General features: G+C 42.6%; 1 protein-coding gene across 9 annotated transcripts in view; it reads right to left on the bottom strand.

Moving 5' to 3' along the window:
* The window catches only part of LOC132397091 (lysosomal acid phosphatase-like), an 84,195-nt gene that overhangs the window by 54,731 nt on the left and 3,091 nt on the right, over positions 1–26,373 (bottom strand). For 6 of the 9 annotated variants that reach the window (XM_059975366.1, XM_059975369.1, XM_059975367.1 and 3 more), the window contains exons 2-7: positions 18,115–18,210; positions 13,504–13,590; positions 10,985–11,137; positions 10,586–10,684; positions 3,464–3,550; positions 2,877–3,009 (exon numbers count right to left, since the gene is read on the bottom strand). In XM_059975366.1, the coding sequence (XP_059831349.1) occupies positions 2,877–3,009; positions 3,464–3,550; positions 10,586–10,684; positions 10,985–11,137; positions 13,504–13,590; positions 18,115–18,210 (655 nt within the window). The remainder of the gene's footprint in view (positions 1–2,876; positions 3,010–3,463; positions 3,551–10,585; positions 10,685–10,984; positions 11,138–13,503; positions 13,591–18,114; positions 18,211–26,373) is intronic. The other 3 variants (XM_059975368.1, XM_059975371.1, XM_059975370.1) reach the window with 2 other exon arrangements.

Below are 26,373 nucleotides of genomic sequence, written 5' to 3'. Positions count from 1 at the left end.
AGTACATGATTAATTTGAGACTTGGCACGGGAGTAGACTCATTTATTGCCTGATTAATATTTTGCAGAATATAGTGTCCCTAATTCTCACCCGACTCTCGCACTACTACTGTCCCTCAATACTCAGTCCTGAGTCAGGATCTCAACCTAAAATGCTTGGATTACAACTCTCATCTGGATGTAACAACCAGAGCTAGGAGCTCAATCAAGAATCAGCTCCGGCCCCATTAGATAGAAGTACTTGCATAGAGGCTAAATAGGGAAATGGAACTCCTATAAATTTCACAGGAGGCAAATACTTGAGTCAAATCCTGATACCATTGTTTCCTTTAGAGCAGGAATTCCCAACATAAGAACATAAGAAATAGGAGCAGGAGTAGGCCATCCGGCCCATCGAGCCTGCCCCGCCTTTCAATAAGATCATGGCTGATCTGTCCGTAAACTCAGCTCCATCTACCTGCCTTTTCTCCATAACCCTCAATTCCCTTACTATGTAAAAACCTATCTAACTGTATCTTAAATATATTTATTGAAGAGAAGTCGTCTCAACTGTTTCCCTGGGCAGAGAATTCCACAGATTCACCACTCTCTGGCAAAAACAGTTTCTCCTCATCTCCATCTCAAATCTTCTCTCCTGAATCCTGAGGCAATGTCCGCTAGTTCTAGTCTCACCTACCAATGGAAACAACTTTCCTACTTCTATCTTATCTATCCCTTTCAAAATATTGTATGTTTCTATAAGATCCCCTCTCATCCTTCTGAACTCTAGAGAGTATAGTCCCAGGCAACTCAATCGCTCCTCATAGGTTAACCCCTTCATCTTTGGAATCAACCTCACTGCCTCCAAAGCCAGTAGATCCTTCAAGTATGGAGACAGAACTGCACACAGTACTCCAGGTGCGGCCTCACCAGTACCCTGGATAGTTGCAGTGTGACCTCCCTGCTCTTGAATTCAATCCCTCTAGCAATGAAGGCCAACATTCTATTTGCCTTCTTAATAACCTGTTGTATGGGCAAGCCAACTTTTTGTGATTCATGCACAAGCACTCCCAAGACCCTTTGCACAACAGCATGCTACAATCTTCCACCACTTAAATAATAATCTGCTCTTCTATTATTTCTTCCAAAGTGGATGATCTAATATTTACCAACATTGTATTCCATCTACCAGACCTTGGCCCACTCCCTTAACCTATCTGTATCCCTCTGCACTCTCCACATCCTCTGTACAATTTGCTTTTCCACTCAGTTTAGTGTCATCAGCAAATGTTGCTACACTACACTCATTCCCCCGTTCCAAATCATCAATGTAAATTGTAAACAGCTGCAGGCCCAGCACCGACCCCTGCTGCACCCCACTTACCGCAGACTGCCAACCAGAGAAACATCTTCTGGGAATCCGAGTACACGACATCCACCTGCTCCCCTCTATCCACTGCACTCATTATGCCCTCAAAAGAACTCCAGTAAGTTTGTCAAACAGGACCTGCCCTCTCTGAATCCATGCTGCGTCTGTCTAATGGAACCACTCCTTTCTAAATGTTTCGCTATTTCTTCCTTAATGACAGCTTCAAGCATTTTCCTGACTACAGATGTTAAGCTAACTGGCCTATAGTTGCCCGTCTTTTGCCTACATCCTTTTTTTAAAAAGTGGCGTGACATTTGCTGTCTTCCAATCCGCCAGAACCTGCCCAGAGTCTAGAGTGTTTTGATAAATAATTACCAATGCATCTATAACCTCTGCCAGCCAATTCCTTCAGCACCCTGGGATAGATCCCACCAGGACCAGGGGACTTATCTACCTTCAGACCCTCTAGTTTTCTCATCACTATCTCTTTAGTGACAGTGATTTTATCGAGGTCCTCACTTCCCATTTCGTCCATAACCGGGGGTGGGGGGGGGGGGGTTCCTATGGACTCCTTGGCTAATGATAAACACAAAGAAGGTCCTGATCCACAACTTTAGAGACAACTCTTTAGTTTTCCCCCAAATAACCACTTGTGTTATTAGCTGTTGGATTACTGTTCTATCCTTTTGATTGCAAGTTCAGACAATATCTCCCATTTATTCTCCACCTATAGTCTTTAATATGCTTTCATTCAGCAACATTCCTTAGATCATAAACGTGTATTGTTTGCCATTGTATTCCATGGTTATCCCTGTCAAAGAAACCCATTTGCTATGCAAGGTATTGACCAGATTTTCACCAGCACAGATAACTCCACTCACATATACATGACAATCATTAGACAAATACTAGACTTGTCTCTACAAATCAAAACCAAATACTTTTGTTTGTCTGCAATTGACAAGGCAAGTAACGAGCATGACTCTGCAGTGACCTGGCACAGCTGACAGACAGCTATCCCAATACAGGGGACCATATCCACATCAACAAATATTATTGCCAACATGCCAGTTGACCAATATTCAGTGGAGTGAGTTGCATTTCATTAAAGCTTCTTCCCAATGCCTCAGCAAACCCAATCCCTGCAGCCTCTAACATTCTTCTTCTATACCCACGGAAATGCATTTTCTTTTTAATTCTTGCAACTCAGTCCCAGTCTTCTTAAAAATTTAGAAACTTATTTCAGCACCACTTTGTGACTTGAGAAAAGTTAGAGAGCAAATTAATCAGGGTGAGAGATCCAGGCGGAGGAGATCAGTTTGCTTCCCGTTTGTTAGGGAAAGAAGTCAGAAGCTGCTGAACACTTTCACATCTCCCACACAGCTGTCTGAGGGTCGTTGATACAAGTGCGTTGGCTGGCAGTGGGCAGGCAGAATGCTGGGCACATGTCAGAAACAAGGTATCTCCAGTTCTGTAACTGCATCAACTTCCCCCTTCCATCATGCACGACACTCCAAACACACACTCACCCCCTTGCAGCCTCGATTTCTCTTGTGTCTTGTGAAGTTGAAAGATTATTTCCATGCCAAAGTCATTCAGTTCTCTCATACGAGTGATCACCTCATGCGTAGCCCAGGAAGGCAATGTGAAATTGTGAGTTTTCTGCCAAAGTAGGATTAAAATACAATGAAGTGCATGTATTAGAGGTGAGCTTTCAAATGCATCTGCTAATCCATAAGATCTGCTTTTAATAGTGAATTATTTGTAAATAGTATTATTGCAAACCTAAGCAAAAGGAACAGATGAGAGGTCTTGAAAGGTAAAAGAGGGAAGGGAAAGAGGAGGTTGAGAAAGATAAGTACTTGGATGCAAGATGTGTAAACCCCATATGCTGGGTGGCTGTAATTATCTCACTCATTTAGCTCAGAACTTTAATGAGTGATGGCCAGAGGTTGGTGTCAGGTCAGTTGTCAAGGTCACTGTAAGCAACAAAATCTACAGCGTGCCCTTGGGGCAACTGAGATACTGTTGTGGAGTCAACCTTCACTTCCTCAATGTAAGCAGCTTCCTGCCACAGGCTGGTGAGACAAACAGCATGCACAGACACAATACACACCTCACAAAATAGAGTGTCGTAAACCTTCCATTCATTCAGCATCGTCACATTCATCTTGGTGTTATTGGATACCATGTTCAGAAAATCCTAGATGGGATCAATGATGAAATGTCAGAAATTGCAGCAATCCATTGTTTAGAGATGGGGAGGGGGACCTTAGAGTGGTCTCAGTTATATTTTGTTTCATTCATGCAAAATGTTGCTAAGAGGATCAACATTAAAACTCACTTCACAAGAGGGAGATCACAGAGAGGATCAGTTAGCTCACCCATCAATAAGCTGATCCATATACCTAGTCAACATACTGATCCAGACTCAAAAGCCTCTGAAAAATGCTAACATTTCCTTGATTCCGTGAGGAATTAAAAACTACCCCAGGTCAGTCAAGAGGGAACTAGTTACTAGATTAGTCAGTACTGAATAGGAAACCAAAGGAAGGTACAAAGACAGTGTATAGGAAACTGGAGGGAACCAGAACAGATAGTTAAGATCAGTCCAGTCAGAATCATAAACAACAAAGCTTGTGAAGAGTGGGTTGACACTTTCCTGAAAATGGCTTCCTCCAGTATTTGGCCTTTGTTTCCAAATTGCTCACAACTCGTGAATTGAGAAAGTAAATTTGCGCACATACAAAATTATACAAAAAGCCAAGCAGCCACACTGTAGTAATGGTGATGTAATAGGTGTGGCAACAAATCAAAAGCTTTCCTTGAAGAGCTTGCTCCCAGTTAGATCAGATACTGGCAATAAGCAAAATACCAGTAAGTGTCAGAAAGCCCTTCATTGTACAGGTGAGTTGCTCTGGAAGGAGAACAGCAGCCATTCATGTATGTGTAAAGGGGGTTTCTTCTTTTTCTCTTTGTTACTGTGTATGTAATCAAAAGGGCTTCTTTGTTTTGCTAACTAGCAGGAATGCTCCTTTGTTGCGAGAGAGTGCTGGAAGCTTGTTTGGGTTAAAATTTACTGATAATGAGAATTGTATTCCTTTGTAAACCAAATGGAGATTAATGTTGTTCTTTCTTCTGAGTCTGTAAGCGGTTGTTGATGGGCTTTTGGGCAGATCGGCGCGAGGGGGTTGAGAGAGAGGACGCAATGCTCTAAGCTGGGCGAGGAACGGACCCCAAGCGGGGGTCTGAGGCCAGGAGGTACTCCGAGGAGGGGGGGATGAAGCTAGACGTGCTTGGTTGACCACTCGGAGGGTCCTGAGCTGCGAGTCGAGGAGTTCGGAGGGGATCGAATGGTGGCCAGAAGACTTCAGTAATTGAGCTCCAACGGTTGTGCACGAAGTGGTTTGGACTTTGATAAGTTTGGCGCCTTTTCTTTATTTTTTCTCTTCATATATACTGTATCATTATTAATTAGTTATAGTAACCTTTATAAATTGTACTCATTTAATCGCTTATGGTGTACTGTCTGTTTTTGGGCCAGGCGGGGACATCACACAGCATCCACACCAGCTGATTACCCAGTTTGGCGGGGCCGAAGTCTATTCCCCCTAGACGAGAACGAGCTGAGCAAGCCTGAGGTGACCCAGGGGGTTACATATGTACAATATTAGTTTTATTAGTTTGTTTATTATTATTTATAATAATATTAGTTGCTTCTTTCATTGGGATTTGTTCTGTGTATTCAGGATCAGCACTGTCCTTCGCCAAAAATGCTAGGATCAGTTTGTTTAATCATTGGCTTTGATGACATGAAGTGCGTTGTTTTGCAGCAGTACAATGCAAAAATCACAAAATTAATAAACAATGCAAAAAAGGAATAGTAAGGTAGCATTCATGGACTGTTCAGAAAACTGATGGAGATGAGATGGAATCACTGAGACTCCAGGCTCCAGTTTTATCCCTCTGATTGAGGTGCCAACTCCTGAAGATATCATCAGCACTTAAATGCGAGGTGCTCATACAACTCACACCTCAGGAATGCGTACAACTACTTACAGCCAATTCAACTTAAATTTGGAAGCAAGATTACTCTGAGAATAGGAATATTAATATAGGAAGGATCTCACTGAGCTGTATTAGGTGCAGAAAAGATTCCTAAGAACGTTACTGGAACTGGGCTGGAATTGAAGCCATTTTATATATATGTGTGAATAGGCTGGGATTTGCTCCCCACCCCCTCCCCCAGAGGTAGGAGGCTGAGGGATAACATTTAGAATTGTATAAAACTATGAAGGGCAGAGATAAAGTAGATTTGTCAGTCATTTTCTTAGGGTAGGGAAGTTTAAAAGTAGAAGGCATAGATTTAAGACCAGAGAGAATGATTTGAAAAGGATTTTGAGGGGCAACTTTTTTCACACAGAGAAAGATGTGAACAAGAGTGTGCTGCCAGAGAAAATGGCAGAGATGGGTACTATTACAGATTTTAAAATGCATTTTGCAGGTACATGGATAGGAAGGTTTAGAAAGGCATGGGCTCATCACAGCCAAATGGGACTAGTTCAGGAAGATAATTAGGAAGCCAAAGAGCCCAACACTTTCATTCTGACATAACTGTCTTGTTGTACAATTCAAATGCAATTCAATGCAAGAAACATAGCGGCTGTTTCGTGCACAGTAACCTCCCTAAAACAGCAGTGCAATCATAAACATCCGGTTTTAGTAACATGGGTACAAACAATAATTCAAGAACTTTAGACGTACCCTCCTGCTTTTTGAAATAACACAGCTGTCTAAGCTCATTTACTGGGGTGAGATTAGGAGGAGGCGGCTGGCACGTTCACAGACTTGACCAAGACTGGATCAAAACTCAAAGTAAAACTTATCAGAGTACATACATGTCACCACATGTAACCATGACATTCTTTTTCTGTTAGTATTCTCAACAAATCTATAGAAGAATAACTAAACAGGATCAATGAAAGAGCACGAGCATAGAAGACAAACTGTGCAAATGTAAATATTAATAAATAGCAATAAATAATGAGAACATGAAATAAGATAATAAGAGTCCTTAAAGTGAGATCATTGGTTGTGGGAACGAGTGTAGTTTTGTTCAAGAGCCTGATGGCTGAGGGGTAGTAACTATTCTTGAACCTGGTGCTGAGTCCTGAGGCTCTTGTACCTTCCACCTGATAGCAGCAGCAAGAAAAGAGCATGGCCTGGGTGGTGAGGATCTTTTGAGTCCTGCTGAAGGGTCTCCACAACCTACAATTTTCAAGCACCCTGCAACTTGTGTTCTCAGTATTATTTTTTTACTTCATTTTTTAAAAAAGAAGAAACTTCTGATACTTTCTGATAACTATTCACAGGAAGTGAATAATTATTCATGGTGTAGGAGTGGAGAGACAATTAAAAGGAGCAGCTGGAGGAGTTTATACTCACAGTTGGGAGGAGATATTAAACCATATTTTTCACCTGTGGCTGTACCTGAACCAGCATTTCAAATTCATTATAGCTTCTGAAGCAGCAACTTGCATGTGCTTTTGAATGTGCATTAACTTTATGTGACATTGGTCTTGTGCACATACACTTAAGATTAGACTTCTAACATCAAATTTAGTCTCATTGTGATAAAAGGTTGCCTGCAGTTCCCCTGATACCATATCTTTGAGAAGCCAAGCTATGTTACAAGTAGGATTTCCACCGGGTGAAGTAGCAGCTGTCACCACACTCAGTTTCGGTCAGTGTCTCTGCCTTTGGGATATACCAAGGGTCGGCAACCCGCGGCTCCGGAGCCGCATGCGGCTCTTTCATTTCTGTGCTGCGGCTCCCCGTAGTTTGTTAGTTTTTGAAATGTAATTCGAAATTTGAAGATTATGGTGATCTTGTACAATCTAAAAACGTCGTGGAGACCCCATTTCCTGGCACATCCGAACCAGCTCACAGTTAGCCGTTCCGGCTAAGGGAGATAGCCTACGGGGGTTTGTGAGTATGTGTCTTTTGGAGCATCTGCGCCCACGGGGACGGGTTGAGGGAGGCTTTAAATCAAGGCTGTTTAGTTCGAATAAAGTTACCTTTGACTGCAGTGTCTTTATCTTAGCGCTGCGTGTAGCGCTACACCGCTACAACGTGTTTTTTATCGCTATTAATATACATTACCACTGCCAATGCCTGATACCCGCCAGTGCGCGCTTTCTTTTAATTCTTCGATCCAAGGTAGGCTACCTATGGAGTAACCTTCAACCCAACGTCTTTTTTTCGGAGTTCAATATGTTTTTGTTGCATGCAGAAATGTAATTTCGTTTTCTCTGCAGGAGTTCATCAATTTCATAAATGCAACACATTATAGTTTGTTTATACATAGCATAAAGGCAAAAAAAACCGTTGTATGCAGTGTTATTTCATTTTAAATGTCAAACGGGTTTTGTGGCTCCCAGTGTTTTTTCTGTGGGAAATGGGTCCATATTGGCTCTTTCAGTGACCTTGCCGACCCCTGGGATATACTAATACCAAGATCTCATTAATTTAAAAAAAAGCCAAGCCACATTTAAATCAATCTGTCATCTGTAAACAGGCATCTGAATAGGTTCTTTTAAGTGAAAGTTCGCAAAAGCTTGGGAAGGAATCCAGAGATTCACGGAAATAAATATTCAAAAGATGAAGTCACACCCAGCAACAGTGAGAATGAGATATTAAAAACAAAAGAACAGAGCCCTCATGTGAAAATACACTGTGATATAGACAAATATAATAATAGTAAGAGACACATTAAACTGTATTCTTTAAAATAAAACAAACCATGTGAAAATTGGATTCAAAATCATAGAGCAGCCAATAGAAGATGGAGAATCCTGTACAGGCATGTAAAACAACAAGGAAGGTGATTCATTCATTCATCTCCTTTCCAGGACTAGTGAAAACAATCCACCAAAAAGAAGTGGCCACAACTTGAGAGGTGATACTGAATCACCGTCCCAGAACTATAAGTATCAAAGGAACTTTGCTCTTCTGCAGAGCAGGGGGCAAAAAACATTCTGTGTTAAGTTGGCAACTGAAGAGATGGACTGTTCCATTTATCTGGCATATCAATCTATCAATCCAAAGGACAAATATAGCCTCAAATAAGCATGACCTGCAGCCCAACATGAATAGTCATGCAGAAAATCAAGAAATTATGTACTCAAATTCCAGACCACAAATTTAAACTAACTCCAGGATGACTACCAAGGAAGCAGTTTTGGTATTGTCATTAAACAGAGACTGCTAGTGCTTCAAATTTGGATGTAAAAAAGACTCGAAGGCATCATTCAATTGCAAGTAGCAAACTTCTTCCTGGTGTTATGGGGAACAGTGAGCCTTCAAACATCAAAACCAGATTGTCTACCCATTTGCTTGGTATTTGGATTTTGACGTGCGATGGGATTACAACTTGTAACTGGATGTCACATCGTACAGCTAGACTTTGTTACAAATGCCCCATACTCACCACTTATTGTTCACTAGTTCTTACCATTCTCCTCCAGATAATGCCACCACCAATTTCAGCATTCATTTCCCTCCCACTTTCTATCCAAGTTGATGAACATCCCTCTCCAGTTCTCAATCCCTCTTTCCCTTCATCCCAATTCTTCCTTCCCTAGATTCTTACATTTCCTAGGTATGGTGAAAGGTCATCCATGACACAAATTCAGTTTCATTCCCAAATAGCTTGAAGGGTTAAAGAGTATTTTTAGAGTGTTTTTACAGCACTCAAGATGCTGATGGAACTGGTGAAATATTCAACAAAATGCCCCATCCTAGAAAATAAATCAGACATAGTAGGAGTAGAATAATAATAAACAGTCCACTGGAATGCTTTCTTAAGCATACAAGATCATAGGATTATAATTGTCTACCCTTTAAAATATCACCCATTGCATTTCAGATGAAGGCTTGTGAGAGAGGCTTAACTGATCCTTTGGCCTCAGGTAGGCAGGAATTATAGGACATAAGATTTAAAAAAAACAAGATTTTGGGTGAGTTGAAAGGTTTTGAAAACATGATCAATGTAGCTGCAAATAAGTGGTTTGTTAAATACAAATGACCTTAGAAGAAATATGGCATGATTAATTAGATCTTTAATTATGACTTGATCCTGATTTTCAGTTGGCCAGTAAAAAATAAGGAACTCAATTCAGGCAGCATCTGGAGGAACTCAAAATGAGAAATTCTACAGACGCTGGAAACCCAAAGCAGCACACACAAAATAGTGGAGGACTATGGATCAGGCAGCTTCTATGGAAGTGAATAAACAGTTGCTGCTTATTCACAAAATACTGGAGAATACAGGTCAGGCAGCATCAATGGAAGTGAATAAACAGTTGTTGTTTATTCCCTCCTGGTGCTTACCCCTGCAAGTGGTCTAAGTGCTAAACCTGCCCATACATCTCCTCCCTCACCTCCCTTCAGGACTCCAAACTGTACTTCCAGCTGAGGCAACACTGCACATGTGAATATGCTAGGGTCACCTATCAATTTCTCCCTCTGGTTAAAAAAAAAATTCCCTCCCTCCCACCCCTCCTTTATTCCCCACTCTGACTTTTTACCTCTTTTCACCTACCCCTGGGTCACCCCCTACTTCCCTTTCTCCTATGGTCCACTCTCCTCTCCTATCAGATTCCTTCTTCTCCAGCCCTAGACCTTTCCTACTCACCTGACTTCACTTGTCACCTTCCAGCTAGCCTCCTTACCCTCCCCCACCTTTTTATTCTGGTGTCTTCCCCCCATCCTTCTCAGTCCTGAAAAGGGGTCATGGTCCAAAATGTTAACTCTTTGTTCAGTTCCATAGACGCTCCCTGACCTGATGAGTTCTTCATGCGTGTTCCTCTCAAGGAACTCAGCAAGCCTCACCCACCTTTCTCTTCACTTTAGAACTGGATGATACATTTCATATTTAACTATTTTCAGAGTACAATAATTACCAAGTTGTGATTTTTAAGCTCAATATCTGACTGGCTTCCTTGCATATGCTTGAGCAAACCAGTGATCACGTAATTCTCAGGTGTCGAGGGTCTTAACTACAACACTGCCTACTTTATTTCAAATCTACTTAATTGACTGTTTAAGTGCAAAGGGCACGAAGGACATTGTACATTGTACAAGTGCAAAACTACTTAAGCTACACGTTTGCACATAATGTTCAGGCACATGTATGCATTAGATACTAATACGTTAATGGCTCGTCCTTGACACTTGCCGTATTTTTCTGTATTTTTTCGCGAACTTCTCTGCTGTTCATCGTCTCTTCCAGCAACTTTTGAAACCGGGGACAGTTTTTCCGTGGGAACTTGAGAAACTGGGGGGTGGGTAAAGAAAACAGAACACCTTAATTCCAATATTCATTAAACAAAAGTGGCTAAAAACTTAAGTTATGCCAAAGTAAGTTGATGGAAGAACACACAAACCTGCCCTAAAGAGCAACTACCTACAGCACCCCAGTGAGTATTACAGGATTAAGAATTATGGCACAAGGAATGGAGCACACATACTATAGTGAGAACAACCTTGTCCTATGGATAGTGCATCTCATGTTATCCCACGACATGAATCCTTCCACACTCAACATTGCTCTCCTCATACTCCATGTGACACTTGCCTCATCTTGTTCCACAGGCACTGTATGCACGGGAATTGGTTGCCACTTGACGTCAGGATGGAAGATCTGATGACCTTGTGGAATGTACAGACCTGCTAGATTCACTTGAGCACTCATTAGAGTCCGGTCAATATCTGTGCTCTGAACATAAACCTACAAAGAGAGAAAAATCACACAGATATACACTAGACATGCTCTCAATAACCCAGCAACTGGTTGACGTAGTAAGAGGAACTACGCTTAATACCTATACACCTACACCCAAGAAAGCCCACTCAAAAGAGTGGAGACTGACATCATCATAGTCATAGTTACACGGCTTAAGGACAGGTTCATTGTCCCACTTGTCTGTTCCATCCAAGTTGCCCACCTTAGCCTGTAACAGGCACTAAATTCCCCCACTTTTTTAAATTCATGTACCTGTATGAATGTTGAAACTATTTCCACCTCCACCAACTCTTCTGGCAGCACATTTCATTTACCCACCACCTTGTGTGACAAAAGATGCCCCCCTTTTAAATCTCTCCCTCACACCTTAAGCCTGTGCCCTCAAGTTTTAGACTCCATTCATTCCATTGAGAAAATGACTAGCCATTCACTTTATCTATGCCCCTGATGATTTGACTTCTCTATAAAGTAGAGGTTGCCAACCCGTCGATCGCGATCGACTGGTCGATCTTTGAGACTTCCCCAGTAGATCCCGAAAAGAGCTGAAAAATAAATACACAAAAACTGTTGAGAGATTGTTTCTGGGTTGCGGGGTTTTAGTTCCGTTCCGTTCTTTCTGTCCAGTGCGCATTACAGTGTAATTCAGTGGTCCCCAACCACCAGGCTGCGAGGAAACAATATGAGTCAGTTGCACCTTTCCTCATTCCTTGTCATGCTCACTCTTGAACTTGAACCCACGCAAGGTCATCAGTCGCCTAACCGCAGTGACACCATTGCGCCAGGGATCACCGGTTGGCCTTGAGCAGCTGGTGGGAAGTGCCGTCGCTACTGGCCTGGAGTGCTTCCTCTAAACCTGTTTAGCACACTGAATGTTCGTGGGGAACCCAGTGGTAAAATATTTGCAGACTACCTAATTTAGGCTCAGCGCTTCGTAGTATCAGGGCAGCTACCTCGCTGCCATCTATTGAAACAAAATTTTGTCAGCAGATGGATCCTATGGGGGGGGGGGGGGGGCCTGACACACTCCTTGCTTGCTCTCTCCGGACTGCGACCGCTGCAGCCCTGGCACAGGGACCTCTGGCCCTGACCTTGTCCTCTCACCTGACCCTTGACCAACCGCACCTGGCCAAGGCGTCTGGCAGCGGGTGGGTGGGAGGCTGGAGCTTGGACCCGGAGGCTGTCTAATGGGACAATGACACCCTCAAAACTGCTTTGGTACCTTGAGCCCAAGCACCCTGCACTGAAAGACAAACCCATTGAGTTTTTTCAGAGGAAAAAACGTGAGCAGTATGGGACAGAAGCTAAGTGCCGAGAGCCGCAAAAACTAAATTGCAGAATGGACTGGACATAAGGAACCTGCTTTGAGTATTGCTGTATTCCCATCGTGTTTAACAACCACCCCCCCAAGTCCGCAAGAGTATCGCCAATATTAAGCCGGTTGGTGGTGCAAAAAAGAGCAGGTACCCCGGTATTTATACATTATTTCTACTTCCGAGGGGGTTTTACTTCCGGTCTTTTCTGCCCCGGTGCACATGCGTATAACTAATTGATCTGGGGTCGATCTTGCCTTTTACTAATGCCAAGGTAGGGGATCTTGGATTAAAAAGGTTGGTGACCACTACTATAAAGTCACCTCTTTGCCTTATATACTCCAAGCTAAAAAGCCCCAGCTTAACCAGCTTCACATTATAACAGAAACCTTTCACTCCTTCATCTTTTAAAATCTTTCTGAAACCTTTCCAGCTTAATGGCATCCTTCCTACAGCTGGACAATTAGAACTGAAAACACTTCTCCAGGTGTAGCCTCACCAACATCTTATACGTTTGTAGCATGAAGTCTTAACTCCCGTCCTGAGACCAAAAACCTTCATTACCAGCCTGTCAGATGAACAAGTGTGGAATGAAGGGAGATGGACCACATGCAGGCAAATCGGAGTAGTTTGATGTGGCATCATGGTTGGCATTGGCATTGTGGGCATGGGCCTATTCTGGAGCTGTTAACTGTTCGATGTTCACTTTCCAGTTCCACTCCCCTCATAGCACACACTCTGCTACACCACCATACAGTTCTGTTCACTTTCCACACAAGGTCTCAAGTAGCTCAACTCACTCCTCATCCTGTAACTCCAAAAATTCTCCAGTTACACACTCCCCAAATTCTAGCCTGAGTCCTTTGCAGTTTGCTCCCCCCCACCGCAGCTCCAGTCCTTTTCTCCATTGCCTCACCCCTGGCTCCAGTCTTTTCTTTCCCCATTTCTCCTCTCCTATGCCCACCTCCCTCTCCTATCCAGGTTCACAGTAATACCTTCCAGGCCCCAAAGCCCACACAGCCTCTTTAATCAGCTGCTCACCTCATGCCGGTCATAAGAGGAGTTGAGGAAGGTATTGTAGCGATGCCGTAAATACTGGCCCAGGGCGTAATGCTGCTTCATTCCAACCTACACAGCAGTGGCAGAAAATTCCAGCTGTTAGCAGTGGAGAAACAGCAGCAAAGGTAAACACATTACTATAACTTTATATTAGTAACTGTCTCCCAGGCCATTAATAGACAATAGACAATAGGTGCAGAAGTAGACCATTCGGCCCTTCGAGCCTGCACCACCATTCTGAGATCATGGCTGATAATCTACTATCAATACCCGGTTCCCGCCTTGTCCCCATATCCCTTGATTCCTCTATCCATAAGATACCTATGAGGCAGTGCATTCCAGACCCCCACAACTCTCAGGGAGAAGTAGTTTTTCCTTAACTCTGTCCTAAATGACCTACCCCTTATTCTCAAACCATGCCCTCTGGTACTGGACTCTCCCAGCATCTGGAACATATTTCCTGCCTCTATCTTGTCCAATCCCTTAATAATCTTATATGTTGCAATCAGATCCCCTCTCAATCTCCTTAATTCCAGTGTGTACAAGTCCAGTCTCTCTAACCTCTCTGCGTAAGACAGTCCGGACATCCCAGGAATTAACCTCATGAATCTACGCTGCACTTTCTCTACAGCCAGGATGTCCTTCCTTAACCCTGGAGACCAAAACTGTACACAATACTCTAGGTGTGGTCTCACCAGGACCCTGTACAAAGGATTTCCTTGCTCTTGTACTCAATTCCCTTTGTAATAAAGGCCAACATTCCATTAGCCTTCTTCACTGCCTGCTACACTTGCTCATTCACCTTCAGTGACTGATGAACAAGGACTCCTAGATCTCTTTGTATTTCTCCCTTACCTAACTCTACACCGTTCAGATAATAATCTGCCTTCCTGTTCTTACTCCCAAAGTGGATAACCTCACACTTATTCACATTAAACGTCATCAGCCAAGTATCCACCCACTCACTCAGCCTATTCAAGTCACCCTGAATTCTCTTAACATCCTCATCACATGTCACACTGCCACCCAGCTTAGTATCATCAGCAAACTTGCTGATGTTATTCTCAATGCCTTCATCTAAATCGTTGATGTAAATCGTAAACGGCTGTGGTCCCAATACCGAGCCCTGTGGCACCTCATTAGTCACCACCTGCCATTCTGAGAAACACCCATTCACCATTACCCTTTGCTTTCTATCTGCCAACCAGTTTTCTATCCATGTCAATATCTTCCTCCCAATGCCATGAGCTCTGATTTTACCCACCAATCTCCTATGTGGGCCTTATCAAATGCCTTCTGAAAATCGAGGTACACTACATCCACTGGATCTCCCTTGTCTAACTTCCTGGTTACATCCTCGAAAAACTCCCAATAGATTAGTCAAGCATGATTTGCCCTTGGTAAATCCATGCTGGCTCGGCCCAACCCTATCACTGCTATCTAGATATGCCACTATTTCATCTTTAATAATGGACTCTAGCATCTTCCCCACTACTGATGTTAGGCTGACAGGACGATAGTTCTCTGTTTTCTCCCTCTCTCCTTTCTTAAAAAGTGGGATAACATTAGCCATTCTCCAATCCTCAGGAACTGATCCTGAATCTAAGGAACATTGGAAAATGATTACCAATGCATCCGCAATTTCCAGAGCCACCTCCTTTAGTAACCTAGGATGCAGACCTTCTGGACCTGGGGATTTGTCAGCCTTCAGTCCCATCAGTCTACTCATCACCGTTTCTTTCCTAATGTCAATCTGTTTCATTTCCTCTGTTACCCTATGTCCTTGGCCCATCCATACATCTAGGAGGTTGCTTGTGTCTTTCCTAGTGAAGACAGATCTAAAGTACTTATTTAATTCTTCTGCCATTTCTCTGTTCCCCATAACAATTTCACCCAATTCATTCTTCAAGAACCCAACATTGTTCTTAACTATCTTCTTTCTCTTCACATACCTAAAAAAGCCTTTACTATCTTCCTTTATACTCCTGGCTAGCTTGCGTTCGTACCTCATTTTTTTCTCCCCGTATTGCCTTTTTAGTTAAGTTCTGTTGTTCCTTAAAAACTTCCCAATCATCTGTCCTCCCACTTACCTTAGCTCTGTCATACTTCCTTTTTTTTTTATAATGCTATTCAATCTCTGACTTCCTTTGTCAACCACTGTGGCCCCTTTCCCCCCTTTGAATCCTTCCTTCTCTGGGGGATGAACTGATTTTGCACCTTGTGCATTATTCCCAAGAATACCTGCTATTGCTGTTCCACTGTCTTTCCTGCTAGGCTATCCGTCCCGTCAACTTTGGCCAGCTCCTCCCTCATGGCTCCATAGTTTCCCCTGTTCATCTGCAACACTGACACCTCCGAGCTGCCCTTATCCTTCTCAAATTGCAGATAAAAGCTTATCATATTATAATCACTACCTCCTAATGGCTCCTTTACTTCAGGATCACTTATCAAATCCTGTTCATTACACAACACTAAATCCAGAATAGCCTTGTCCCTGGTCAGCTCTCGTACAAGCTGTTCCAAGAATGCATCCCGTAGGCACTCTACAAACTCCCTATCCTGGGGTCTAGCACCACCCTGATTCTCCCAGTTCACCTGCATGTTGAAATCCCCCATAACGACATAACACCCAAAATTCTACTCCCAGTTTTGCTTTAATGTCCTCTCACAGATGTACTAACACTTACGGGATTGTCCTTGGAAAAGGTGCCACCACACTTGTGTTGCTTTCCCAGATGCCAATTCTGGATTTGTAAGATTCCAAACAGTGAGATCCAACTCAGCACCTGTCGGCCTGAAAACCCAAATCCAGTCCCACCTATTTCAGGGCCACTCCACCAGTAGCTTGGTAAATGCGTCTGATGTATGAATTAGGCATCAACAAGACCTAGTTCTATCTCAGTAATTATTCATGGCAAGCAAATTGACTGGGGTGTCAGAATAGATGGCGACTGTTTTAATCGGCTCAGACACTTACTGTATGATACCACTTGAGGAGTACATCACACAGTAGATTCACCTGCACTCAAAACACATCTGGAATTGGCTTCTGGGGAAGGAACACAAGTGTGGTGGCACCTTTTCCAAAGACAATCCTGTAAGTGTTAGTACATCTATGAAAGGACAAAAAGCAAAATTGAGGGGAGTAGGATTTTGGGTGTTAATGGTCAGGGAGACTGGACCACAGTTACTAATATAAAGTTACAGTATCAAAGTTCAAAGTAAATTTATTAGTGAAGTATATATATGTCACCATATACAACTCCAAGATTCATTTTCCTGCTGTGGGCATTCTCAATTAATTTATAGATGGATAACCATAACAGATTCATGAAAGACTGCCCAGATGGGCGTTCAACCAGAGTGCAGTAAACAAACTGTGCAAATACAAAAAGAACTAATAACTATAAACAAGTACTAAATATCGAGAACATGAGGTAAAGAGTCCTTGAAAGAGAGTCAATTGGTTCTGGGAACATTTCAATGATGGGGCAAGTAAAGATCAGTGAGGTTATCCCCTTTGGTTCAAGAGCCTGACAGTTGAGGGGGGTAATAACTGTTCCTAAAACTGGTGATGTGCGTCCTGAGGCTCCCATACCTTCTTCCTGATGGCAGCAGCAAGAAGACAGCATGTCCTGGGTGGTGGGGTCCCTGATGATGGATGCTGCTTCCCTGCTACAGTATTTCATGCCAATGTACTCAATGGTCAGAAGGGCTTTACCTGTAATGGATTGGTCCACATCCACTACTTTTTGTGGGATTTTCTGTTCAAGGGCAATGGTGTTTCCATACCAGGCTGTGATACGGCAAGTTTGTGGAAGTTTTAGATGCCATGCTGAAACTTTGCAAACTCCTAAGGAAGTAGAGGTGCTGATGTGCTTTTGTGCTGGGTCCAAGACAAATCCTCCAAAATAAAACAGAGGGACTTATATCACCATGGAAGTTACTTTATACCCTGGGTAACAATAGGAACCCGAAAACAGAAATAAACAGACATGGCAACAGACTAAGAGATTCTATAGATGCTGGAAATTTTAAGTAACATACACACAAAATGCTGGAGGAACTCAGCAGGTCAGACTATGAAGGGCAATAAGCAGTCAACATTTTGAGCCAAGACCCTTCATTAGGATTCATGACAACAAGACTTGTTAGGCTCACAGCTAGGCCACTGGACTCAGACTTCTGACAAATGGTAGCCCAGAGAGAATCGAAGAGAGCCAGTAGCAGTCTTACAGGATGGGCAGGAACAAAGGACTGAATGAGCAATGATTTAAGAAAAAGCATTTCTTTTTACATAAAAAGTTTCTTTTATGATGTATGACCTATCTTTAAATTTTTGATTACAGAGTGGTATACCTTTGTGTTATGCTATAACATTTTGATCAATTTTATTACAATATATGAATGTACATATGTTGAGATGTATCTATGTGTTGCACTCTGTAAATCTTGTTTTTTCCTTCTGAATAAAAAATACTGTAAAAAGAAAAAAAAAGAAAGAGGGTTTCAGCAGACGGAAGTGAAAAAAGGCAAGATGCAAGAGTAGTGTGATGGAGGGGAAAAAGGTACCAATAAGGAGGCATTTCCTACCTGGGTAAGCTGTGCAAAGCCTTGAGGCCAGTCTTTCTCTGTATATGGATCGGCTGGATATGCTTGGATTGGAGATCGGTCACCGTGACGATAGATCTGAGGAAACAAGTCATTGCTAATAAAATCTACTCTATGTAATCTGGGTTTATCATAACTTAATCTTAGCCCAGCAGGCATGATAACTAAGCAGGAAACAAATTGCAATGACAGAGTGTGAGAGCAGGAGCTCGGCAGGGAGAAGGAGGAAAGCACAAGTTCAGTGTGAAAGGAATGTTTACTACTTCCATTCATAAAGAGGATGTCTATGTTGTTGAGAATCTCTTCTCACCACTACTGGGATGACATGCCATCAAGAAGTTGAACATCGTTGCAAGGTTGGATTCCCTAAACAATGCTCAGTGGCAGGAAAAGTACCTGGAGTTGTTTGCAGGCTGGGGATACTAAGAATACCTTATCCAACCGAGGGCAGGAGTGACCTCCTACTCTCTGACCACAGTGAGGTGTATACCTGTCCCATTGATGAACAAAGTCAAATCTGAACTTGAGTGAATGCAGGCACTTGACATCATAACTAGAGTGATTGGACCTAACTGGTTTGCAGGCATTGTTCCTGTTCCCAAGTTAGGTGGTACAGTGAGGTAACAAAATTGAGTAATGCAGTGAGATGGGAGTTCATCCTGACCACAGTTGATCACACAATGGGTATGCCAGATGACAGCATCGTGGACCTATCCAAAACCCCAGGCAAGTACTCCCTAAAAAAACCTCCACGTTCATGTTGTGCATTTCCCTAGTACACCTGTTCCCAATTTATGCTCCCAAGTTGCTGCCTAGTAGCATCATAATTCACCCTCACCCAATTAAATACTTTCCCATACCATCTGCTCCCATCCAAGTCACATCACTTTTTATTGTCATTTTGACCATAACTGTTGGTACAGTACAGAGTAAAAATGAGACAACGTTTTTCAGGACCATGGTGTTACATGAAACAGTACAAAAACTAGACTGAACTATGTAAAAAAAACACAGAAAAAAAAACTACACTAGACTACAGACCTACTCAGGATTGCATAAAGTGCACAAAACAGTGCAGGCACTACAATAAATAATAAACAAGACAATAGGGCTTAAGTAAGGTGTCAGTCCAGGCTCTGGGTATTGAGGAGTCTGACAGCTTGGGGGAAGAAACTGTCCAAGGCTATGGCAAAGATCTTCTCTCCTAAACTTCTCTCCTAAAGTATCTGTCACCTGACCAGGTTCACTGCCTCTCCCCTAGTCACCCGTCTACACATGGAGTCAGGAATCCTTCCAGGACACACTTAAATTCTGCTCCACCCAAACCTTTTGCACTGATGAGATGCCAACCAATATTAGGGAAGTAAACATCACTCATAACAATAACTAAGTAATTTTTTCACCTTTCCAAAATCTACCTACCAATCTGCACCTCAGTGTCTCTGTTGCTATGGGGAAGGTTTATAGAATACTAATAGAGTGATTATACCCTCCCTGATGCTTACATCCACCCACACTAACTCAGCTGACAATCCCTCTGGGACTTCCTCCCTTTCTGCAGCTGTGATACTATCTCTGATTAGCAGTGCCACTTCCCCACCTCTTTTACCTTCCTCCCTGTCTCCTTTGCAACATCTAAATCCCAGAACATCCAGCAGCCATTACTGCCCTTGTGACAGCCACACAAGGCCTCGGTAATGGCCACAATGTCATAGTTTCATGTACTGATCCATGCCCAAAGTCCATCACCCTTGCTCCTGATATTTCTCTCATTACCCTCACAGCATGGCATAGGCAGCAATCCAGAGATTACTACCCTGGAGGTCATGCTTCCTACCCATCTCCCTGTGAGGGGCAGGGTGAAGATGTGTCTCTACCAAAGGAGGTGCAAGGCTCCTTCCTTCCGCTAGGCTGCAGGCCACCCTTGGGCAAGATGTAACACCTGCTTAGCCCCCGATCAGGGTTATATGAAGCTATGGGAGCAGGTGGTGGGTGGCTGGCTATATGAGTAGTTGGTGCATATCACAAGTCCTAGTTATGCAACCATTGGTGCTAGGCAGACAATTTCTGGAGGATATTGATAATGACAGGGGTCACCCATTTTGTAAAGACACTGTCCAGAAGGCGACAATGGCAAACCGCTTCTGTAGAAAAATTTGCTAAGAACAATCATGGTCATGGTCAAACGACATGGCACACAGCCAACGAACCATCTCTCAATATCCTATCTTCAGGTCCTCATCCCTTTTCCCCAGCTACACCATTGGTACCAATATGTACCAGAACTTCACGACTCACCCTCCCCCTTAAGAATGCTTTATATTTGATCTGAGACATCCCTGACCCAGACACTTGGAAGCCACACCCACAAAATTTTCTGTCTGCTTCCTTAACTATTGAATTCCCCATCACTACCTCTCTCCTCTTCACCTCCCTTCCGCACTGAGCCACAAGCCATACTCAGTGCTAGAGACATAACTGCTGTGGATTTCCTCTGCTAGGTCACCGCCCCCCCCACACCAACTTGTTATTGAGGGAAACAGCCACACAGGTATCTTGCACTAACTCCCCAGCTCCTTTCCTTCTCCTGAAGGTCACCCAGTTACCTGCCCCTTTAGGTAACTATTTCTCTATAACTCATGTCGAACATCCCTCAGCATCCCAAATGAGCTGGAATTCATCCAGCTGCAGTTTCCTAATTTCCTTCTGAGGTGTTCTCTTGCATCTCACACTCAAGTGCCTCATTTGTTCCTTGCTGCCTTACCCTCCTCCTCAACCAAGGCTTCGATATCCCTTGAAAACCAAAATTCCCTAAACATGTCAGTCTTGCCTTTTATTCCAATAGGAACATAGAAACTCCACTCACAAAATTTCACTTTTGAAGGCCTCCTACTTACTAAGCATCCCTTTGCCAAAAAACAACCCATCCCACTCCACACCTGTGAGATCCTTTCTGATGCTATCAAAACTGCCTTTTCTCCAACTTAGATTCTCAACCCAAGGACCTGTCCGTCTTCATAATTAAGATGGCTGGATAGAAAGTGTTCTCCTACATATACATACTTTACTTCCTTATACCGGTGCCAGTATGGATCGCAGCAGACAACATCTCCTCCTCAACACAGGTACACCTCAAGGATGTGAGCTTAGCCTTCTCTCGCTACACATGACTATGTAAGCTAGGCATAGTTCAAACACCATCAATAAATTCACAGATGACACCACTATTGTTGGCAGAATCAGAGATGCAACAAGGAAGCATGCAAGAGGGAGATGATTGGCTGGTTGAGTGGTGTGGCAATAACAATGTCAGAATTGACTGTGGCCTTCAGGAAGGGGGAATCCACAATACAAGGCCAGCATTAGAAAGGATGAGCAGCTTTAAGTTCTGACGTATCAACATCTCAGAGTAGGGCACGGCCCTACTTCATTAAGCAAGTTTGTAAGGAGATAGCAGATACTTGTAGTAAGCACAAGGTTGTGATTGTGGGAGATTTTAATTTTCCACACAGACCAGGAGGCCCATACTGTAAAAGGGCTGGATGGTTTGGAGTTTGTAAAATGTGTGCAGGATAGTTTTTTGCAGCAATACATAGAGGTACCAACTAGAGAAGGGGCAGTGTTGGATCTCCTGTTAGGGAATGAGATAGGTCAGCTGCCAGAGGTATGTGTTGGGGAGCACTTTGGGTCCAATGATCACAATGCCATTAGTTTCAATATAATTATGGAGAAGGATAGGACTGGACCCAGGGTTGAGATTTTTGATTGAAGAAAGGCTAACTTTGAGGAGATGTGAAAGGATTTAGCAGGAGTGGATTGGGACAATTTGTTTTATGGGAAGGATGTAATAGAGAAATGGAGGTCATTTAAAGGTGAAACTTTGAGGGTACAGAATCTTTATGTTCCTGTTAGGTTGAAAGGAAAGGTTAAAAGTTTGAAAGAGCCATGGTTTTCAAGGGATATTGGAAACTTGGCTGAGAAGAAGAGAGGTATCTACAAATAAATATAGGCAGCATGGAGTAAATGAGGTGCTCGAGGAATATAAAGAAGGTAAAAAGAATCTTAAGAAGGAAATTAGAAAAGCTAAAAGAAGATACGAGGTTGTTTTGGCAAGTAAGGTGAAAATAAATCCGAAGGGTTTCTACAGTTATACTAATAGCAAAAGGATAGTGAGGGATAAAATTGGTCCAGAATCAGAGTGGACAGCTATGTGAGGAGCCAAAAGAGATGGGGGAGATTCTGAACAATTTATTTTCTTCGGTATTCACTAAGAAGGATATTGAATAGTGTAAAGTAAGGGAAACAAGTAGGGAAGTTATGGAAACTATGATGATTACAGAAGAGGAAGTACTCAAGCTTTTAAGGAATATAAAAGTGGTAAGTCTCCGGGTCCTGACAGGATATTCCTTAGGATCTTGAGGGAAGTTGATGTAGAAATAGCAGGAACTCTGACAGAAATATTTCAAATGTCATTAGAAATGGGAATGGTGCCGTTTTCTTCCTTCTCCCATATATCTGTTCCTAAACTTTGGTATGTTAGAGAGCATTCAGAGTATTTGCAACATCACCTGATATGGAGGTTCCAATGTATAGGAATGAAAGATGCTGCAGAGGGTTTTAGACTCAGCTCCATCATGGGTAGTAAGCATGAAGTGGGATACAAATTACAAAGGGAGTTAGGAAAGACAAATAAAAAGAGCAATGTTACACCGGTCATGGGAGATTTCAGTAAGCAGGTAGATTGTGAACTGGTGCTTGCTCCCAAGAGAAGAAATTTGTAGAGTGCCTATATGAGGTGGCTTTTAGAGCAGCTTGTGGTCGAGCCCACTAGGGAAAAGGCAAGTCTGAATTGGGTTTTGTGTAATGAAACAGACTTGATTAGGCAGCACTTAGTCAAAAACTAAGGAGAAGGTGCTGGGGAAGCTGCAAGGTCTAAAGGCAGTTAAGTCACCCAGATCAGATGGACTACAACCCAAGGAACTGAAAGAGCTAGCTAAATAGATTGTGGAAGCATTAGTAGTGATCCTTTAGTAATCACTAGATTCTGTAATGATACCAGAGGATTGGGAATTTGAAACTGTCACTCCATTTGTTAAGGAGGAAAGCAAAAGACAGGAAATTATAGGCCACTTAGCCTCACTTCAGTGATTGGCAAGATGCCAGAGCCCATTATTGAGGATAGCTTTTGAGTACTTGCAGGCACACAACAGATAAAAAATCAGCATGGTTTCTTGAAGGAGAAAACTTGCCTGACAACTCATTTGGAATTCTTTAGGAAATAATTGGCAGGCCAGTCAAAGGAGAGTCAATGGATGTTGTTTACTCGGCTTTTCAGAACTTGCTGCACATGAGGCTGCTAATAAGATAATGGCCCATGATATCACAGAAAAGATACTAATTAGGATAGAAGATTGGCTATTAAGATTGGGACTAAAGGGGTGAGCTGCTGGTGAGTAATGGTGTTCTGCAGGGGCCGGATTTGAGACTACTTCTCCATATGTTACATCAATGGTTTGGATGATGAAACTCATGGCTTTGTAGCCAAGTTTGTACACAATCAAGGCTAAGTGTAGTGTCGAGGAAGTAGGGAATTTGCAGAAAGACTTGGCCAGAAGAGAATGGGCAAAGTATACAGTGTAGGGAAGAGTATGGTTATGCAGTTTGGTAGAAGGAATAAAGATGTAGACTATTTTCTAAACGGGAAACAAATTCAGAAATTGGAGGTGCAAAGGGACTTGGGAGTCCCTGTACAGGATTGAGCTGGTGAAGGCAGTGTTAGCCTTCATTTTGTGAGGATTAGAATACAAAAGCAAGAATGTAATACTGAGCCCTTCTAAGATATTGGTCAGACCACATCTGGAGTATTGTGAGCAGTTTTGGGCTCCTTATCTATGAAATGATGTGTTGGCATTGGAGAGGGTTCGGAGGAAGTTCACAATAATGATCTCAGAAATAAAAGGGTTAATGTTCAATGGTTCTAGGCCTGCACTCGCCAGAGTTTAAAAGAATGAGGCAAAGATCTCATGAAATCTAGCAAACATTGAAAGACCTGATAGAGTGAATATCAAGTGGATGTGTCCAATAGTGGAGGAATCTAGTAACAGAGTGCTCCGCCTCAAAACACAAGGAAGTAAAATCCTTTGGATCAGAGATGAGGATGAATTCCTTTTGGCAGAGGGTGGTGAATCTGTGGAATTCGTTGCCACAGATGACTGCAGGCCAAGTCACTGGGTATACATTTAAAGCAGAATTGATAGATTCTTGATTAGTAAGAACTATAAGGTTGTCAAAGGTTATGGGGAGAAAGTAGGAGAATGGCGTCGACATGGATAATAAATCAGCCAGTGATTGAATGATAGAGAAGATACGATGGACCGAATAACAGATTGATAGACTTATCACATATACACAGAAACATACAGTGAAATGTGACAATTGAGTTAACCATCACACCCAAGGATGTGCTGGGGCAGCCCACCAGTGCACCACATGTTCCGAAAAATACTTGGCAGAACAACACAGAACACAAATAAACAGAACCTACCAAGTAACAACAAAAAGGACCTGTTCCTCCCTCCCACCCACCCACCCACCCACATACAGTCCTCTAACCCAAGATCTTCGGGCTTTGTTCCAGACCCCTGACTGACCCTCAGCCTTCGATGTGGACCTCTAGTGTCTGCCCTTTTGCTTTACGGTCATATGGCACAACATTCCTCATTGTCGAGGACATCTTCATGAGGTAGTGCCTCAAAAAGATAGCACCCATCATTAAGGACCCCCATGATTCCCTCTTCCCGTTACTACTATCAGGGATGTGGCACAGAAGCCTGAAGACCCACTTTCAATGTTTTAGAAACAGTTTCTTCCCCTTCACCATCAAATTTCTGAACAGTCCATGAACACTATCTCATTAATCCTCTATTTACTGTTGAAACATGACTTTTATCTTGCACCATACTGTTGCTGGAAAACGACAAATTACATGATATGTCAGTGATAGTAAACCTGATTGATTCTAATTTGCTCATGGGCCACCAACACAAATTCCACATTTGCAGATGATGGTAGTGTAATGAGGAGGACAGTAATAGATAAAAACACAAAATGCTGGCAGAACTCAGCAGGCCAGACAGCATCCATGAGAGGAGGTAGTGATGACGTTTCGGGCCGAAACCCTTCATCAGGAGTAATAGACTTCAGACAGGTACAGACAAGTGAAATTCAATGCCAAGAAATGTGAAGTGATACACCTGGGCTGAAAGAACAAATAAATGCAAAGTTAATCACAGGGCATAATTCGTAACCAAGTATTAAAAAGAAATATGTTGAAATTGTGAAGGCACTTAGGAAAAGTGGCTAATAAAAAGTATCCGTAATCTAACCCTGAGTAAAGAGCAAGGAAATAAAACTTTGATAAAACACTGTATGGTTCAGCACACCACATTTTGGCAAGATGCAAAGGTACGCAGATAGTTACCACAACTGAGCAACGCTTTAGCTTTTACAGAGACATCAAACAGATAAACTTGGGAACACAAGGATGCAGGAAGGCTGATGGAAATAAATGTATGGCTTTCAGATTCACATCTGGTGAAACACTTCTTAAGATCTTCACAATTTACTGCTTGCAAACACTTGTGTTGGCTGCACTTCAAAACTGTACATCAATTCTTGACCCAGAATAGGAAAAACTGATTAAAGCTCTTAGGCAGCATTCCAGCCGAAGTTACAAAATGTGGGAAAAGTTGTTACTGCGTTAGAGCATGAATTGTTCCTCTGCGTTGGAAGAGAGAGCTCACTAACATAAGACATGATGGCTATAAATACTGTGACTTCTTTACAAGAATAATGGTGATTGAAAGATCATTCCGACCCCACAATTGCACCCTGCCCACCTCTTCACCTAGTTACAGAAAAGGATGAGGAAAACTATTTGCTGTTATATTACAATACTAATATGCAGTTGTGTAGCCAAAATCTCACTGGTTTCATAGCAGAAAGGTCAAAAGTAGACTATATTCTTTGATGCAGCTCTCTAAATAACATGGTAAATAAGAAAGTACATTAACGTACATCCAAAAATTGATCCCACGCGTCTTTCACTTTTCCCTCACTGTTAATTCTTCTCAACATATGTTCATATGATGAAATCTTAACCATTTCCTCAGTCCATTCCCTCACAGTGGGACATCGGGGTTTTTCCAGTTTTGCAATATAATTCTTGCAGCTGTGATGAGA

Source organism: Hypanus sabinus, chromosome 7, assembly GCF_030144855.1.
Source record: "Hypanus sabinus isolate sHypSab1 chromosome 7, sHypSab1.hap1, whole genome shotgun sequence".
NCBI lineage: Eukaryota > Metazoa > Chordata > Chondrichthyes > Myliobatiformes > Dasyatidae > Hypanus > Hypanus sabinus.
This window is presented reverse-complemented; position numbering and strand designations above follow the sequence as displayed.